Raw genomic sequence first — 17488 nt, 5'->3', positions numbered from 1 at the left:
TATAAAGTCAGAATTGTGAGATATAAGATATAAACTTGCAATTCTGAGAAATGAAGTAAGAATTGTGATATAAACTCTCAATTGCGAGTTAAGTCAGACTTGTGCAGTATAAACTCGCAATTCTGAGAACATATCTTTTTTTCTCCTTAGAAATCGACTTTTATTACTTGCAATTCTTAGAAGGAAAAAAAAGTCAGAATTGTGGGATATGAAATCGCAATTATCTTTTATATTTTTTATTCATTGGCGGGCTTCCATACATTAGACTTCCGTGCATTAGACTAAAACCTACCATAACACCCCCCCCCCCCCTTTTTTTTTTTTCAACACACACCCGTTCAATATAATTTGTATATTATTCAGCTCTCAGTCAAATAATGGGGAAACAAATTTAAAGAATGTCATTTTTATTTTCCCCATTTATGTCTAAACCAAATTTACAAAAACTTGGACAGCCTCCAATTCAGTGAAAGATTGAGAATGTTCTAGTCTTTATATGGGTTCATAAAGGGCTGGCAGGGTCTGGAGCATTAAATGGTGATTAGAAGCACCTGGCATTCTCAGGCAGATATTAACAGCTCAATAAAGGCAGACCAACATCACTACATACAAAATCATGTCATTAACTATAGGCTTATACAGGACACACACACACACACATCCCCAGACACTGAGTTACCAGATGACATTTTGTTCCTTATTTAAATGTTGCATATTCAGTTAGTTCATAAAACAATTATGAAACATGCAGATATTCATTCAGCTGGGAGAGGGTAAGGTCAGCAGAAATTGAGGCCTGAAAACTTTCCCAGTCACACATTTTTATGTCTCACACACTCTTAAACCTGTGTTAAAACATATCCTTCTAGAAGATGGTTGACATTTGAAGCATACATTCTCTTGCATAGATTTTACTTTGTGTAAATTTCTAGCAAACATCCTCTGGTTTTGTAATTTCCTCAGTGGAATGATTTAGAGAATCCCATACATTTTTTTTTTAACAAGCATTTTCAATTGCATTTAATGTGTCTCTATTCATCCTCAGGCATTCTTCTCCTCTGACGATCCTAAATTCTCAGAATAACTCCACTTTCTCAACATACAGGTGTCTCTCGACAGTTCTTTAAAATGTTCTCCTCTTTTTAGTGAAAGGCTGACTCAGACGTGAATGTGGATCTTAATGTGCTTTGCGTTGATGGATCATATGTTGAAGATCCTAGATTTGCTTTGAAAGACGGCAGATGGGTTTGGTGACAGCTTAGTCTTCTGCTCCTGTCATATAAAACATACATTTCTGTTAAAAAATACTTAGTATTTTTATGTAAAACTTGTTCATTTTTAAAATTGATATCTTTTGTAACAGTGTAAAAGTCTGACTCCAATTTACAGTTTTCATCTAAAATGTGAGAAGCTGAAAAAGAAGCACTAGGTCATGTCACACTCCCGATGTCTTCTGCGGCACACAAACCTCACTGGAAATAGTATCCATTTGGGCACTTTTAGCATACTGTTTCAAATGACTATGATTTAGGATGTACTTGTTCAAGTCTCATATTATAGTATATAATCTCCATCCACTTTGCCTCCATCTATCTTTGTCAGATTTCTGTCTCTCTCTCAGACTGTCTCCTTCTCTTGGGTAGAAGACATCTAATCCTTACTGTAGGGAAAAAAACAGCTTTCAATGTGAGAAGCCAAGTGCTGGGGTGAAAATGAGATATATCATCTACTAAATCTTTTTCTCTCTAACACTATTAAGTGGATTTAGAATAAGAACACCAACACCCTCAGCCTCACAGACTCGCTAACAGCAGAAATGCTTAATGTATAATATGTAAATTTGGCTTTCAAGACTGCCAAAACTTCAAATATGCAATACAACTAAATTTTATTTATATATACAGTACAGACCAAAAGTTTGGACACACCTTCTCATTCAAAGAGTTTTCTTTATTTTCATGACTATGAAAATTGTAGAGCCACACTGAAGGCATCAAGGGCTATTTGACCAAGAAGGAGAGTGATGGGGTGCTGCGCCAGATGACCTGGCCTCCACAGTCACCGGACCTGAACCCAATCGAGATGGTTTAGGGGTGAGCTGGACCGCAGACAGAAGGCAAAAGGGCCAACAAGTGCTAAGCATCTCTCGGGGAACTCCTTCAAGACTGTTGAAGACCATTTCAGGTGACTACCTCTTGAAGCTCATCAAGAGAATGCCAAGAGTGTGCAAAGCAGTAATCAAAGCAAAAGGTGGCTATTTTGAAGAACCTAGAATATGACACATTTTCAGTTGTTTCACACTTTTTTGCTATGTATATAATTCCATATATAATTCCACATGTGTTAATTCATAGTTTCGATGCCTTCAGTGTGAATCTACAATTTTCATACTCATGAAAATAAAGAAACCTCTTTGAATGAGGTGTGTCCAAACTTTTGGTCTGTACTGTATATATATATATATATTATATTGTAATGCAGTATTTTTATATATTTATTTGAATGCTGTTAACAGTACAGTAATAATCCATTCTCAACATGGCCCTGTTTGTCCTCTGTCATATCATATGTCATAGGCTGCTGACCATCATTCGGACAGAGCGCAGACGCATGGGAAACTGTCTGGACAGCAACTTTAAAGCTTATATAAGATGTTTAACTTTCATTTAAGGTTATTATAACTTATGAAACCCTGAGATTTATTCACTGTGATGCTTGTGCAGGTTTGATTTATTTCTCAATCCTGCTCCTGTAAACATGCATTTGGAATTGTTTTATCTAACACTGATCCAACTTATCAGTTCATCAGCCAAGCAAAAAATAAAATAAAAATCCAATTTAAATAAATTTTATTATAACATAGTTAATATATGTGACCCTGGAGCACAAAAAAAGTCTTAAGTCTCGGGTGTATTTGTAGAAATAGCCAAAAATACATTGTGCGGGTCAAAATTATAAATTTTTCTTTTATACCAAGAATCATTAGGATATTCAGTAAAGATCATGATCCATGAAGATATTTTGTAATTTTCCGACGGTAAATATATCAAAACTTAATTTTTGATTAGTGAATATTTAGATTTTTTTGCACCCTCAGATTCCAGATTTTCAAATAGTTGTATCTCGGCAAAATATTGTCTTATCCTAACAAACCAGTCATCAATAGAAAGCTTATTTATTCAGCTTTCAGATGATGTATAAATCTCAATTTCTAAAAATTGACACTTAAGACTGGTTTTGTGGTCCAGGGTCACATATATATATATAATGCAACACTTATTTTGGCCAACAGCACTTTACATTTTGTTCGTGTCATATTAAAATGTTTGGGTACCTCTGACCAATAGCAAACAGTGTAAGCTTATGTTTTCTTGGTTTTATTGAGCTTGTACTGATCTGATAGTCTTTACAGAAAAGGTCAAATGAAAAATGACCACTTAATTAAGAATGATGAGCTGGTTTGATCTCCCAAACAAGTGTTTGAGAACAGTGGACAGTCAGTCTGCCTTTTACAATTAAATTCAAAGCATCAGCTGGAGGGAGATCGGGAGGCCAGGATGGGTTGTGAGTTAAACCCTTGGGACAAACAAAATAATGCCAGCTGGCTTAGTCACGCAAGTCTCCAATGCACTAGACTCTATACAGTACACACACACACACACACAATTTAAACACACAAAATCAGCCTCACAGATATAGACTGATGACTAAAGAATTTAGTAGAAAAATTGTCCCCCTGGTTCTCTACTAATATGCCAAAAGCTGTATCATTATTCAGCATTATCAATCATATTTGTTAAAATCTCTATAGTCATAAAGCAGATATGCCCAAATGTTTTAATAAGAAGGGCCAAAAATCAAACTTGATTGAGGGCTGTGGGCCAAAAGTAAATCCTGCAATATATCCAGGTATTTTAGAATAAAATATATTAAATCTTAATTTAAATATTATTATTAAATAATTTAAAATATTTAATGAAATATATATATATATATTATTATTTTTTTTTTAAATGATTTAATCAAATTCACATTGTTTTTTTTACATTTCAATTCAAAAATAAATTAAAAACAGTTAACAGTTTAACTCGCAAAGGATGTCCCGTGGGTCCTGGTTTGGGCATCTGTGTAACATCAGACCTGTACAATCGTCATCAGATAACACCAGACTAGTGGATCTGTCTGACAACTCGACAAATGGAGCAGTGCAAAGTTTATGAAAAGAAAAGTTACAACTCAATAACAGAGGCATTTAAGCCTGACACCAGAGACACAAAACTCTCGCAGCTCTGCCTCAGATAGCTGGCATTGTGTGTTTCAGCCGTCACTTTCTCTCCTCATTGGTCAAGCATGAGGTTTGACAGCATGCATGGGTTAGTAATTAGGACTAAATGAATCCCAATTAGTGCATACTTCACTGACTGACGTGCAAAAGATGCCGCATCAGTTTCACAGTTTTGATTCTCATTGAGAGGATGGGAACAGACTAGACTGACGTAACGGGGCACAGGAGCGGGTCACTGATTACATAACCCCAATGAATCAGCACTAATCAATACATAGAGCACAACTTACATGACCTAAAACTCCCATTTGTCCCAGAAAGGCATCAGTGTCAAATAACCAATGTAATTTAATTGCATGTTAGACTTGACTTCATAGATTAACCTAAAAGGTTATCCAAATCAATATTCCTGCTTACCTATTCTGGGTTAAATACAACTTAAACTCAACTTTAACTACAGCTTTTAACTATCAGCCCAAAAGCTGTCCAAAAAATTTAATGTAGGTATAAATCTAAACCCACTTCAAAAGGTTGATTTTGTCAGGTTTATAGCTCAAAAATGAAAAATTCATGCTTATGCTTTCACTACTATGAAATCTGCATATTTCTACTAAATCCATCATATAATTCCACCCAATAGGCTTTCATTTTATGCTTATTAATGTTTGGGAATATTTAGAGTATTACAATTGAATACATAAATATATACATATTTATATAAATAATACCTATATCATATGTATTCTTTTAGTGTTAACTCTCAGTTATAAAAATGTTGATATAGGTCCTTATGATAAAAGTTTATCGACTATACATATTGCTCTCCTGCTGATTATATCAAAGGCTCCAGTTTATTCTTATTCTGCAGAGTCTGGTTTCAAAGTTTGCTCTCTGTTGATCTTTCTGTCACATCAGCTCACTGTCTGATTTGATCTCTTTCTTTACTCTCTGTCCTCTCACTCACCTCTGGTTTCATGCTGATGTCTTTCCTGTGTGAGTGTGCTCTCTCTGTCTGCGTGTGTGAGCTGGTCTCCAGTACGCCGGCGTCCGTGTGTCTGTGTGTGTCCGGGCTGAAAGCCGCCTGGTAGCTGGTCTCCGGCGGGGGCTCATCAGCACCTTTACCCAGGAAGGTGGGCCGTTTGTGGGCAGGCTTTGACGGCCGAGCTCCAGACCACGGCTGGTACTCCTGCCTGATTCAAGGGAGAGAGATCAAATGTATCAGACAGAGACAGAAAAAGACAGAGACAGAGCCCTGAGGAGCTGCAGATAAGAGCAGCACATGTCAGACTGAGTTGAAGTCATGCTGACAAATCACAGCAACAGGTGCCTACTGTAAAGACTTCAGCATAACCTGTTTGAAAAATGATTCTCACTATACGTATCTGAACATACATATGCAAGGTTTAGAAAAGAAAAAAGCTGCATGCAGAATGAAAGCATGTAAGAAAGGTTTAAGTGAATAAATGACTAGAAGTGAAGGTTTCATACATCATTTAATCAAAGGCTGATGAACACTGAGGGCTGTTTGTAATCAATTCATTCTGTCCCCCTCAGATAACTCTGTTTATGTAATTGTTATAGATTCATTCTGCTCGTTCATGAGCTGTCTGATAAAATATGCATGACAGTGACCAGTTACCACACTGAGTGAAAATCACTGCAATGCACAACTGTTAGAACCACATCAGTCATGTTAAAGCTCCACAGTAAACCAGCGTCAAAGAAAGGACACTTCTCTTTCACAGAAAGAGAGAGGTGTGAAAGCTTGTTCATGTGAGTCAGATATATATCCTCAAGAAATTCATTTCGGAGACTAGAGTGAACATATGTTATTTCTGAGATAAATAGGCTACCACTCTTTTAGGTTCTAGTGTATAATAAAATTTTATCTGACTTGGATAATAATAATAATGCCAATAATAAGTGATATTACATATTTTATGTTAGTATAGTAGTCTATTTTATAAATACAAACTGAGAAAAATATGGCCATATAATATCACTATTTTAAAGATCGGTTTCGTCATTTTAATGTTTTTACTTACTAATTAGGCCAAAATAAAAGGAAAATAGATATTATTATTAATAATAATAATACACCGGTTTATTGTAGTATTTGTAATATGTTTTTACTTGAACATAAAAATAGAAATTACAAAGAATCCAGATTTAAAAAAAAACATCGATAGATTGATATTTTTAGTAGCCTAGTAATACTATAATATGTAGCCTAATGTTTGTCTTTTGTAATATTTCTACTCTAAAATAAAATTATTATATGGATTTTTTTTTTTTGGTCTGTGTAATGTTTTACTCAATAAATGGGCTAGAGTAAAATAAATCTCATAATTTTCTCTGTTGAATCACAATAAAATATTAACATACATTTAGCCTACTCATGATGATGACAAACTGCTGAGAAGCGAGTGAGTGTGCTGCGGTGGATGAGAGGTGCTGAAGAACAGCTCCCATGAGAACGAGCAGCAGTACCTGTATGAGCTGAGCTGATCTCCTCCTCTCTGCCTGCCGCTGCGCTCCTGTCTGTCCGCCCGCGGATGACTCGTGCCGTTAGAGTAACCGTTCACCGGGCTATCCGTTAAAGTGCCGCCTTTCCCTCCGTTACTAATCCAGGGAAAGTTATCCTTCTTCGGGATGGGCCAGGGTTTGTAATCCTGTTTGTACTGGGTGATGCTCGGGAAAGGCACACCCGGGGGATGGTATTCTTCGCGGGGTTTATAACTCGGTTCCGTGCGTCCCCGGTGCGGCCGCCGGACACTTGCCGCATGATCCGGCGTTACGAAGTCGACGCTCGGCGCCTGTTCCGTGGAAACGAGTTTGGTGACGGATCGCACCTCCTGCTCCGCGATGTCAGAGTAGTTCTGAATCGTTAGTGGAACCGACAAATCCGATTTGTCGAACTGGTTCCAGAACCGAGCCAAGCAGCACACTCTGCTGATGCACGGCCAAGCCATTGCTAGGAAACAAACCAAAACAAAAAGAAAGAAAGAAAACACAGTAAAAACGCGACGAAGTGCTCGACTTCATGAAGGAATGCGAACGCGAGTCCGTTCCTCGAGAACTGCGCGAGACCACTCGGTGTCGGGACTCTGTCATTGCACATTCATCTCACGTGATTTGCACTTAACGCAGAAAAAAATAATAATCCATAAACATCGGAGTCGGTGACCCGTGTCCACTTCAAGGCTGTAGCTGACAGAGCTCAACTTAATGCCCTAAGAATCCTCTTTTAATCACAACCTTTACCTAAGCCTACCTAGACAGCATTTCTGGGCATCATATGCGTTTACAACTGATTCAGATGATGTCTACACAAGCTAAAAGTACCATGGAACAAGCCTTTTTGATATATGCAGTGGAATTGGATATATTGCACTGGGGTATGCTGTATTCCATATAAACCTAGCCTACTTGAAACATATTTTTTCCTTTACAGTTAATATGCATTATATATTAAAATTAGAAGCATTATTTATCAAGTCTAGTTTTAACAATGTATTTGTCATATCACAGGACCATTTAACATGAGCTGGTGGCAATATACATACAAATGTGTGTGTGTGTGTGTGTGTGTGTATATGTGTGTGTGTGTGTGTGTGTATATGTGTGTGTGTGCTCTTGTTTTTTGACATATCAGGACACAACTTTGTATAATGACATGGGTATGACAGGTATTACAAGGAGAGGGTGACTTATGAGGACATAACTCATGTCCCCATTTTTCAAAACACTTATAAATCATACAGAATGAGTTTTTTTGAGAAAGTAAAAATGCTGAATGTTTCCTTTGTGAGGGTTAGGTTTAGGGGTAGGGTTGGTGAAGTGCCATAGAATATACAGTTTCTACAGTATAAAAACCATTACGCCTATGGGATGTCCCCACTTTTCACAAAAACAAACGTGTGTGTGTGTGTTATAATATATGCTTCAAGACACCCACCTGCAAAGCTACCTGAAAAACTCTGCTTAAGTAAACCTAGGGACAAAGCTGCTTTAAACACAGGACAAGGACGGTCACACCAAATTTTGATTTAATTTAGTAAATAGAAGTTAATTGATAAAGAAAATCTATTTATGGCATTAAGCATTGTTACACGAGTGCCTAAAACTTTCAATTATTGTAGCTTTGCTGGTAGGTTTCTTGAAGCATCTTGGAGACGTTGCCACAGTTCTGAATCTGTCTCAGTTTGTTCTGTTTCTTCATGTTATTCCAAACAGACTGGATGATGATGAGATCAGATCTCTGTGTGGAGCGCTGGTCAAAAAATCTCACTGGATTATTACTATTAATGGCAGAATGAATGTTTGGCAATGTAAACTGATATTTCCAGACACACTACAGCAAAACACACCATTCCCAGTTTTCAAAAGTCTGAGACCATAGACCTACATAAACTTTCAAAAACTAAAAAGCTTTAAAAAAAATTTTTTTGTTTTAAGAAATTTTGAAAGTGAAAGTGACGTGACATACAGCCAAGTATGGTGACCATACTAGGAATTCATGCTCTGCTTTTAACCCATCCAAAGTGCACACACACACAGCAGTGAACACGCACACCGTGAACACACACTCGGAGCAGTGGGCAGCCATTTATGCTGCGGTGCCCGGGGAGCAGTTAGGGGTTCAGTGCCTTGCTCAAGGGCACCTCAGTCATGGTATTGAGGGTGGATAGAGCACACTGTACATTCACTCACCCCACCTACAATTCCTGCCAGCCCGAGACTCTCTAACCATTATGCCACGACTTCCCCTGATTATATGAACAATTATGTGAAACGTAATAAATAATATACCATAACATTAGGGTTTTCAAGTTGTCAATTCAACTTTTTACTCAAAGTGTTATTGCTAATATATAATATACATTATAAAAGAAAATTCTTAAAAATAAAGCACAATTTACTGAACTAATATGAAGGCATTTAAATTCACTAGTAGACACAGACTTGGTGTATATCACAAGTACGGTGTTTGGTATGGTACAGCCACAGTACTTTTTGTAAGGAGAGTTAAGCAGCTCTGTTAGCAGTTTGAGCCATTCAAATTACTCACTGCTAATCAAAACCGACAGATTGATCCACAAACACTTCTCTGCATACACAAACAAGCTGTCCTTCAGGCTGTCATAACAAACATCTACAGTCTGATTTAAAGACATGCCATGAAGCAGTTGAAATGGCTGAGGTCGGGGATATTTTGGCTTGATACTTCAGTTGTGAAATCTATGGCTCTGTTTTTCCACCTGATAAGCATAAGACCCATAAACAGGTCAATTAAACCGCACCTGTCTCTCATTACTGCAGTCAGTGAGTGTGCCTCATCACTACATTTCACCCTCCATGGTCCTTGAATACCCAGAGAGGCAAATTTACAGCTTCAATAAAATATAGCCTTTCATTTTTCAAATTATTATTATTTTTTGACAAGCTACAGGTTATATGTTTACTGTATTAAAGCTGTTTTTCTCCATTAGTGGTCAAGACTAATTTACCAACAGATTTGTCATCTGAAAAATCACTCCATTCCTCATTCCTTTCTGTAGGGTAAATTCAGAAATCTTTATAACCTCACAATCCTTTCATCATTCAGCACAGATCAGATTTGTGTCTGCCATCTGTCATCAGTCACATGACATCATGCTCTTGAGGGAAAAAAAGGATCACTCTGTGTTTGACAGGTTTTATCTAACTGATATAGTCACCCAAAAATGCTTTTATTAATTACTGAAAAAAACTGTTTTTTTACAAATTAATTCACATTTAGGTTTTGTATATGCAGAATATGATCTAAAATTTAATATGAAAAGAATAAAACGCATTTGAACTGCAAGGCATATAAATTCTGAGTTACTCCACTTAAACATGATTGAACATGAGGTATAATCATATAAAATGTTTGATGCATGAAATTAGAAATGAGTTCTGCAGCTTGATTCTTATGAAATGCTTCCACCTGCAGGTGAGATGAAAGTCTTATATGTGGTGCATTAAACTGGGAAGACATTTGGGAATGTTGGATGTAAAAAGGTGGAATATGATTTGTTCAGAAATTAGTTTTCTCATTTCCAGATTTGTTTGCTGGTTTGCTGTCCCCATTCCTTCTTTCTTAACTCCACTCGCCTGATTTTCCCACTCACTGTCTTGGGAAGATGATCCACAAACTCAATCTGACAAAAAAATGAGTTAAACATTTAAAAGCTGGAACAAAATATTCCTTTAAAATTGACTAAATTGAAAAGATCTCCAGTTAAGGATTAAATGCGGAAGTACTGAATTTGAATCGTAAGTCACCTTGCGTGGATATTTATAAGGAGCTGTCACAGTCTTCACATGTGTTTGCAGTTCCTGGATCAGTTCCTTATGGTTTCTTGATTTATAATCTGTTGTCAGCACTACAAAAGCCTTCACCACCTGAAACATGGAGCAGCACAATTTAAAAAAATAAAAATAAACACAGTTTTGTATTACATATGTATGATAATCTTAGTTACAATTTTAAATCAACTACATACAAAATCTTAGACCATTTAAATGTTTCATATGAACTCTATTGATAATTCTGGTCTTCTCAGTTATGTAATTTTTGCCTAATTCTAAGGTCACACTGCATGTATCCTTCATGGAGACGGCAATCCCAGAATGCATTGCAGTACCTCTCCTCGAACTGGATCAGGGCTGCTGACCACAGCAGATTCTGCTACGGCTGGATGCTCTATCAAAGCGTTTTCCACCTCAAATGGACCAATGCGGTACCTAAAACACACAAAACATGAGATATGAGATTCACAAATTTGCCATCATGGATGATAAGCAGAATTCCGTACCCTGCAGACAGGATGACATCATCGGCTCTGCCGATGAACCACAGGTATCCTTCATCGTCCATCATTCCCCTGTCACCAGTCAGGTAGAAATCACCTCGGAAACATTCTGCCGTACGCTCTGGCTCCCCCTATAGGATGAATTTAGATCAATAAGTTTAATTAGTGCAACTAAAGCTCAAGAACTTTTCGTAAAGACTATGTGAAAAAAGGAAAACATACTGTATACTCTGTAAAAAGAGAGAAGGGTCTCTCTGGTTTGACTCTGATGCCGAGGTTTCCCTCTTGTCCTCGTGGCACTACAGAACCATCTTCATCCACCACCTTAAACCAAAATAGTCCACAGTTCGCCTCAGGAAAACAAGCCAATCCATCAGATAAAGAAAAAAAAAAAAAAAAAAAAAAATTATATTTTATATATATATATAATTATACATAATTATACATATACACACACATACATATATTTTTTTTCTGTAAACATGATGGTTTTTAATACTTAATATTTGTTATGTAATTATTATCTTCATTACTGTATCTCAGCCCATATATTGCAGTTATTATTAAAATAAATCCAGTTATTATTAAAATAAACCCTGGCCAAACTGTTACTGCACCTGAACATCATATCCTGGAGATGCCTTTCCAAAAGATCCTGGTTTGATCTTCATGCCTTTGAATGTGCCTGCTATTAAAACCTAGGTGGAAAAAAGAGATATGACCTATCTTTGCTTGACAGCACACAAGACTATGCTTAATTTTATTCTCTGTGTCTCTATAATGAATCCGTGACCATATCACAGATGAAAACAGATGCTAATTTAGGACCCTTTTTCACTCATGTCTATAGTGATCCTATAAAACCTGATTCAAGAAAGAGTTTTAGCGGTTTAAAGGAATAGTTGCTAAAAAAAATGTACTCCCCCTTAGGCCATACAAGATGTAGAGGAGTTTGTTTCTTTGGAGAAATTTAGCAGTACATCACTTGCTCACCAGCAGATCCTCTGCAGCAGTGGTTCCCAACACTGCAGGTTTTCCATGTCTCCTTAATCAAACACACCATCAGTTCATTAGTAGAGACTTCAAGAAGCCATCTTTGGAAGTGAAAAGCTGTGTTTTCACTTTTTTGAACAAGTTTCGTGGATCACTTGTGAATTACTGTTTGGCCTTTCATTCTGACGGCACCCATTCACTGCATAGGATCCCTTGGTAAACAAGAGACATAAGGCTAAATTTCTCCAAACTTTTCTAACTAAGAAACAAAAAAATTCTATATCTTGCATGGCCTGAGGGTGAGAATTTTAAGAAAATTGGAAAATGTGTGAACCATTTCTTTAAATGTTTATTTACAGTCTCAGTCTGTCCGTATCCCTCATAGATGTCCAATCCAGTGAGCTCTTTCCATTTCCACATCACCTCTGGGTTAATGGGCTCTCCTGCACACAGACAGTGCTCAAGAGCCCTGAACTTAAACCTGTCAAAAACCACAGACAAAGATGAGGACTAGACCTGGACCAGAGGAATCGGTCTCATTCTGCTGTGATCATTACAACATCCAGGTCAAGATTCTCAGTTCTTACTTACTGGCCATTAAAAACAAACTTCTGCTGACAGTATATATAAAAACCAGTAATCATAAATGAAGCCTTGAGTACATTCAGTACCTGGATATGTCGTCCTGTACAAGCATTCGATAGGCTGTTGGTGCCGTGCAGAAGGTGGTGATGGGATAGCTGCTCAGAGTCTGTCAGGAGAAAAACAACAGTGTCACCAGAATGTGAACTGTTCAACAAACAGCAAAAATCAACAAACCATGTCAAGTTAGATTATGTGTTACCATTTTTGGTTTTTCCATAAAACACTTTCATACAGCTTTGTTAGGGACAGTTTTTAAAGATTCAAGAATCAAACAGAACATTCCAGTCAAGAACGGACCAGTGATGTTCCTGTACCTTGAGGACTGTACTTGTATCAAAACGTGGCATGTGGTGAACAAACACAGACGCTCCCTGGATCCATGGCGCAAACACACTGCTCCATGCAGACTTGGCCCAACCTGTGTCTGACGTGTTCCAGAACACATCCTGCTCAGTCAGATCCAGCCAGTACCTTAAGAATTCACACACACAAATATACACCGATCGTGATCGGAGCAGCCCTAAACACATTACATTTATTTGATTCAAATACAGGAAAGACAGCAATATTGTGAAAAATATAAATATGATTGCTTAGTTGCTTAACGAAAATTAATATTTTTTATGATGATTTGAAAGCATTTATTTGAAATATTATAAATTATTATAAATGTCTTTACCGATACTTTTGATCAATTTAATGTGGCCTTGCTGAGATAAAAGTATAAATTAAAAAAAACGATTAATACATCTTTAACTACTTAACACATATACATCATTTAACTTTCAGAATGTTACAAACCTGCCGTTCACCGTGAGCCCCAGACCGTAACTACAGTGGCTGTGTTGGGTCATTTTTGGAGAGCCGGTTGTGCCACTGGTGAAGAAGATCGTCATGGCTTCATCACTCCTGGTGTCCATGCATACATGATCATCTGACACTTTTCTACAGCACAAATACAACATCTGATCTTAACTAAATCACCAATTTGTAATTTTGTTTATACTTTTAAGGAATGCACTCAGTCAGTAAATGACAGTGCTCCATGTACACACACTCACCCCATGAGTTCGGTCAGGTTGCCCCAGCCGTGCATGGACCTGTGGGACAGCAGAAGCTTGTTGGAGATGGAAGGGCATTCTGAGGATACAGAGTCCAACAGTGGAGCCAGAGTTTCATCTGTGATCACACACTTGGCCCCAGACGCCTGCAGCCTGTGGCAGATATCTCGAGCAGTGAGCTGAGACGTGCCGGGTATCAGAACCGTACCTGTTAAAGGAAACAGAGCATTTAAAGAGGAACCACTGTGAGTGTGTGTGTTTTTATTCATTTAGACCAAATAGTATAGAACTTAAATATCTGCCATCTATGGGTTATCAGTCATAACATGAAAGTTGCTTTCAGCATATCTGTTAGAGAATGGTTAACATTTTAAAATTACACACTTTAACTTCAAGCTAGTATTATTGTTTCAACAGAAGTGTGAATCAGTAATAGTAGATTAAAGTTTAACTCTAAGAATGAATCATTAGAAAGGGAAACAGAACAATGAATCCTGAATTCCTGGAAACATTTTTGAGCAGGACTGTGGGACTGTACCTGTTCGGAGACATGCCACATTAACCAGCCACCACTCAGGGACTCTGGGTAAGATGAGGAACACACGATCCCCTCTCTCTAAACTGCACACCTGATGCAGAACATTTGCAAGTCTTCTGGAGTGGAAGCCCACCTCCTCGAAACTCCATCTGACCTCCACCCCGCTGTCATTCACCCACCACAGAGCTGGAAGAGACGACCTCTGTCCGTTCTGTAATATAAAGCAACAATACACTGAACAGTTCACAATTGTTGGCATTAAAATGAACTAAGAAGTCTGTGGGATAATACCAGTCTCCACAAACATCATGTAAAACTACACAGATCAGTAGATTACAGTGATGCGCGGGTCAATGTATTAATAACCCGCACCCGACCGACGTTTTCCACTAACCCGCCCGCGACTCGGACCGCAAAAAAATTAAAATAAAACATTGTACCCGACCCACTTCCTGATCCGCATTTTTAAAAAGCAGTAAATGCTCATCGTAGCGTCATTGGGCCATAGGAACGTAGGCTATAGGCAAAACTAACTAGGCAAAAACAACAACAACAACAACAATAGGCCTACTTAATATATTATAATTTTGTCAAGAATTATAAAGAAATCGTCAGTAAGCTCATAATTTGTACTAAAATAGTCTAGTCTGCTTATGTCTATTTGTATGTTTCTGCAAGGTCAGCAGACATTGAGGCTCGGGTTTGTTCCGATCAGAGCTCGTGAGCGGAGAGTAGTAGGGTGACCAGACGTCCCGAAATCTAAACTGTTGTCCCGAATCTGGCCCTAATTGTCCCGAAAATTATGCTTGAGCAAAATCTTGAGTAGTTATTGTCTGATAAACATTAAAAACTGTCTGCGGAGGTTGAGTCGTCCTGCAACCAGTCCCCGCCGGCTGCTCATTGGCTGCAGCATCTTTGTTCTATAAGTTCTAAAAAAAAAATACCGTTTGCGGCTATAGGCACGAATTTAGATAGGCTATTTATTTATCGAATTAATCTATATGCACAAAGACAATACGACCTTAATTGTGTCCCATTTTTGTTTGAAAGCTTGATTGAAGAGAGCGCAAGTAGCTGCAGCTGCGAGGAGGACAGTGATGCACGCGCACAGGAGTGATTGACAGTTCGTGGCTCTGTGTACAAAAAATACTCCGCTACACAATTATTTCGTTTAAACTTATTAGCGTTACAGAAAGGTCGGATTTACGCACTGTTACAACAGTCATTGTTTTTTTTTTTTTTTTTTTACAATGACATTTGAGTTCATGATTTTAATGTTGTTGTTTTTTTGTGGCAGACTAATGGCAGACTGCTGATCTTTGAATAAAAATGCGTTTAGTTAATGTTTGAAATTCATTATCTTTTATTATAGGCTACGAAGTCTAATATCATAAGCCCCCCCATCCCGTCACCCAAGACCGCAGTGCAAGTGACCAAGACTTGCGATGCACGTGATCGTGCCGGTGCCTTATCAAATTGTCTTGCTTCTTATTTATTAAATAGGCTACGGGAAACTGATTGATAAAACATTGATCAAAATTAAGATACAATTTATACAAAACGAAAATCTTTTAAAAAGAGTTTTCTAACAAAACTTAATGAAGTCGTCAAAATCACGTTTTACCAAAAACAGCGACGTTGCTCCCCATGCAGTCTTCTTTGCCGCCTCCATCTCTATGTGCGGACTGAGCTCGTGCGTCACCTTCATGCCAGTTATTCATCCAATAAAGTGTAGGCCTATGTATTTCAAAAATGTGTCTAGTATACTATATAAATGACAAAGGTTTAATTGGCATTTTTATTTCAAACAACCCGACCGACCGCGACCCGAATATTAGCTATTAAAAATATTTTTTGATGACTCGTAACCGCGCGCGACCGCAGGCACCCGCTCATTTTGGATCAACCCGCGCATCACTGGTAGATTAGTACATTTCTGATGCACTAGTAGCACCAAGCAAAATGGCATACCAGTTAGCCTATTATTCACATCTAATATCGGTTTTACTTAAAAAAAAATAAAATACATACAGGTTTAGAACAACATATGGTTGCGTAAATGAAGACAGTTTTTTTTTTGAGTTAACTAATAAAAGCTAGTTCCTTATTGTCCAAAGTACTTTATTTAGCTCCTTAATTCCAATATTATTTATTTTATTATATTTTTTGCAAACATTAGCCTACACAAGCGAATTAAAAAAAAAGTAGGCTACAGTATTAATGAATGTAGTATAATGACAAACGGTTTTCCAAACACTCCCCCAACTCTTTCTTAAGGACCGCCCCCCAAAATTGGATGAGAACAGCCTCAAAATAGTTTTCTTTTTGGCAAACGCGCGGGCCGTGTCTTTGATATTTTTCGTGTGAATTCATTGTCGTGAAATGTTTTTACACTCGTATGTACAGTATCAGCTCAGGATTTTACAATGTTTAGGGATTATTAAAAAGTATTATCCATCCAGTCGAAATATTAACCGGACGTTAACGTAAATTAATTCAGAAAACAGTGAACAAACATATTAGACATCAATAGCAGAGCATTTTCTTAAATGACCTTTTCTTTTGTTTCCCACTGCTCCAGCACGTCCTTGGCGAAATTAAAACGCTGAGGAACTTGTATGTTGTAAATCCGTCTCATGCTCTCATAATCACAGAAGTTTTTTGGTGCAGATGTTTTGGATCTGCACATTTGCAGCCACCGACCTCCTTCATTTTTCTTGGAGATTTTCAGACAGTGGTTGAAAAAGCTTTTTCGAAGCACATATAAATTCATAGCAAATCTTTAACTGTGGACTCGACGTTCTAAACTCAAACAACGGAGCTCGTTTGTCTTACGCTACATTAATGACACGCAACTGAAACATTCCCACGGGTCAGTAAAACGGCCCCTTTAATCGTTGTTTTCCAGTTCGTTACAAAAAACTTCTAAAGAATGAAACGGCATTCTATGAAAGAAAAACGCAGGCACTTCAGAAGATACAGACGCGATAAAAGCTGCCCAGACACAGTCCAGCTTCGTGAAATCACACACACTAAAGCAGTAATGACCGCCTACAAAACTAAAGTCACGTGTCTGAACTACACTTTCAGCTAAAACAGATTTACTGGGTCTGGATGTAAAAGTTAC

At 37.7% G+C, this 17488-nt stretch overlaps 2 protein-coding genes across 2 annotated transcripts; both read right to left on the bottom strand.

Moving 5' to 3' along the window:
- Positions 1-390: 390 nt before the first annotated feature.
- map6d1 (MAP6 domain containing 1) lies at positions 391-9413 on the bottom strand. Its single transcript, XM_059501360.1, has 4 exons — positions 9357-9413; positions 6776-7259; positions 5250-5475; positions 391-1272 (listed from the first exon to the last, which is right to left on the bottom strand). The coding sequence occupies exons 2-4, from the start codon at positions 7255-7257 to the stop codon at positions 1201-1203; spliced, it is 780 nt and encodes a 259-aa protein (XP_059357343.1). The 5' UTR covers positions 7258-7259; positions 9357-9413; the 3' UTR covers positions 391-1200.
- A 422-nt stretch (positions 9414-9835) lies between these two features.
- On the bottom strand, positions 9836-17381 carry acsm3 (acyl-CoA synthetase medium chain family member 3). The gene is made up of 13 exons (XM_059501345.1): positions 16916-17381; positions 14362-14572; positions 13824-14031; positions 13564-13707; positions 13077-13233; positions 12789-12868; positions 12475-12598; positions 11742-11822; positions 11347-11448; positions 11128-11255; positions 10957-11056; positions 10595-10714; positions 9836-10470 (listed from the first exon to the last, which is right to left on the bottom strand). Exons 1-13 carry the CDS (start codon positions 17132-17134, stop codon positions 10363-10365), a joined length of 1782 nt encoding a protein of 593 aa, XP_059357328.1. The 5' UTR covers positions 17135-17381; the 3' UTR covers positions 9836-10362.
- Between the last annotated feature and the right edge of the window lie 107 nt (positions 17382-17488).

Source organism: Carassius carassius, chromosome 20 (assembly GCF_963082965.1).
Source record: "Carassius carassius chromosome 20, fCarCar2.1, whole genome shotgun sequence".
NCBI classification, from domain to species: Eukaryota; Metazoa; Chordata; class Actinopteri; order Cypriniformes; family Cyprinidae; genus Carassius; species Carassius carassius.
Note: the sequence above shows the minus strand (reverse complement) of the source record. Positions and strands in the feature narration are given on the sequence as shown.

Excerpts from the sequence above, each read along its gene's own strand:
- map6d1 (XM_059501360.1), bottom strand. The coding sequence starts at position 7,257 with ATGGCTTGGCCGTGCATCAGCAGAGTGTGCTGCTTGGCTCGGTTCTGG. Across the intron at positions 5,476-6,775 it reads GATCAGCTCAGCTCATACAG|GCAGGAGTACCAGCCGTGGT; the intron begins GTACTGCTGCTC and ends CCCTTGAATCAG. Across the intron at positions 1,273-5,249 it reads ACATCAGCATGAAACCAGAG|GAGCAGAAGACTAAGCTGTC; the intron begins GTGAGTGAGAGG and ends TTTATATGACAG.
- acsm3 (XM_059501345.1), bottom strand. The coding sequence starts at position 17,134 with ATGAATTTATATGTGCTTCGAAAAAGCTTTTTCAACCACTGTCTGAAA. Across the intron at positions 14,573-16,915 it reads AGTGGGAAACAAAAGAAAAG|AACGGACAGAGGTCGTCTCT; the intron begins GTCATTTAAGAA and ends TTTATATTACAG. Across the intron at positions 10,471-10,594 it reads CTTATAAATATCCACGCAAG|ATTGAGTTTGTGGATCATCT; the intron begins GTGACTTACGAT and ends TTTTTTTGTCAG.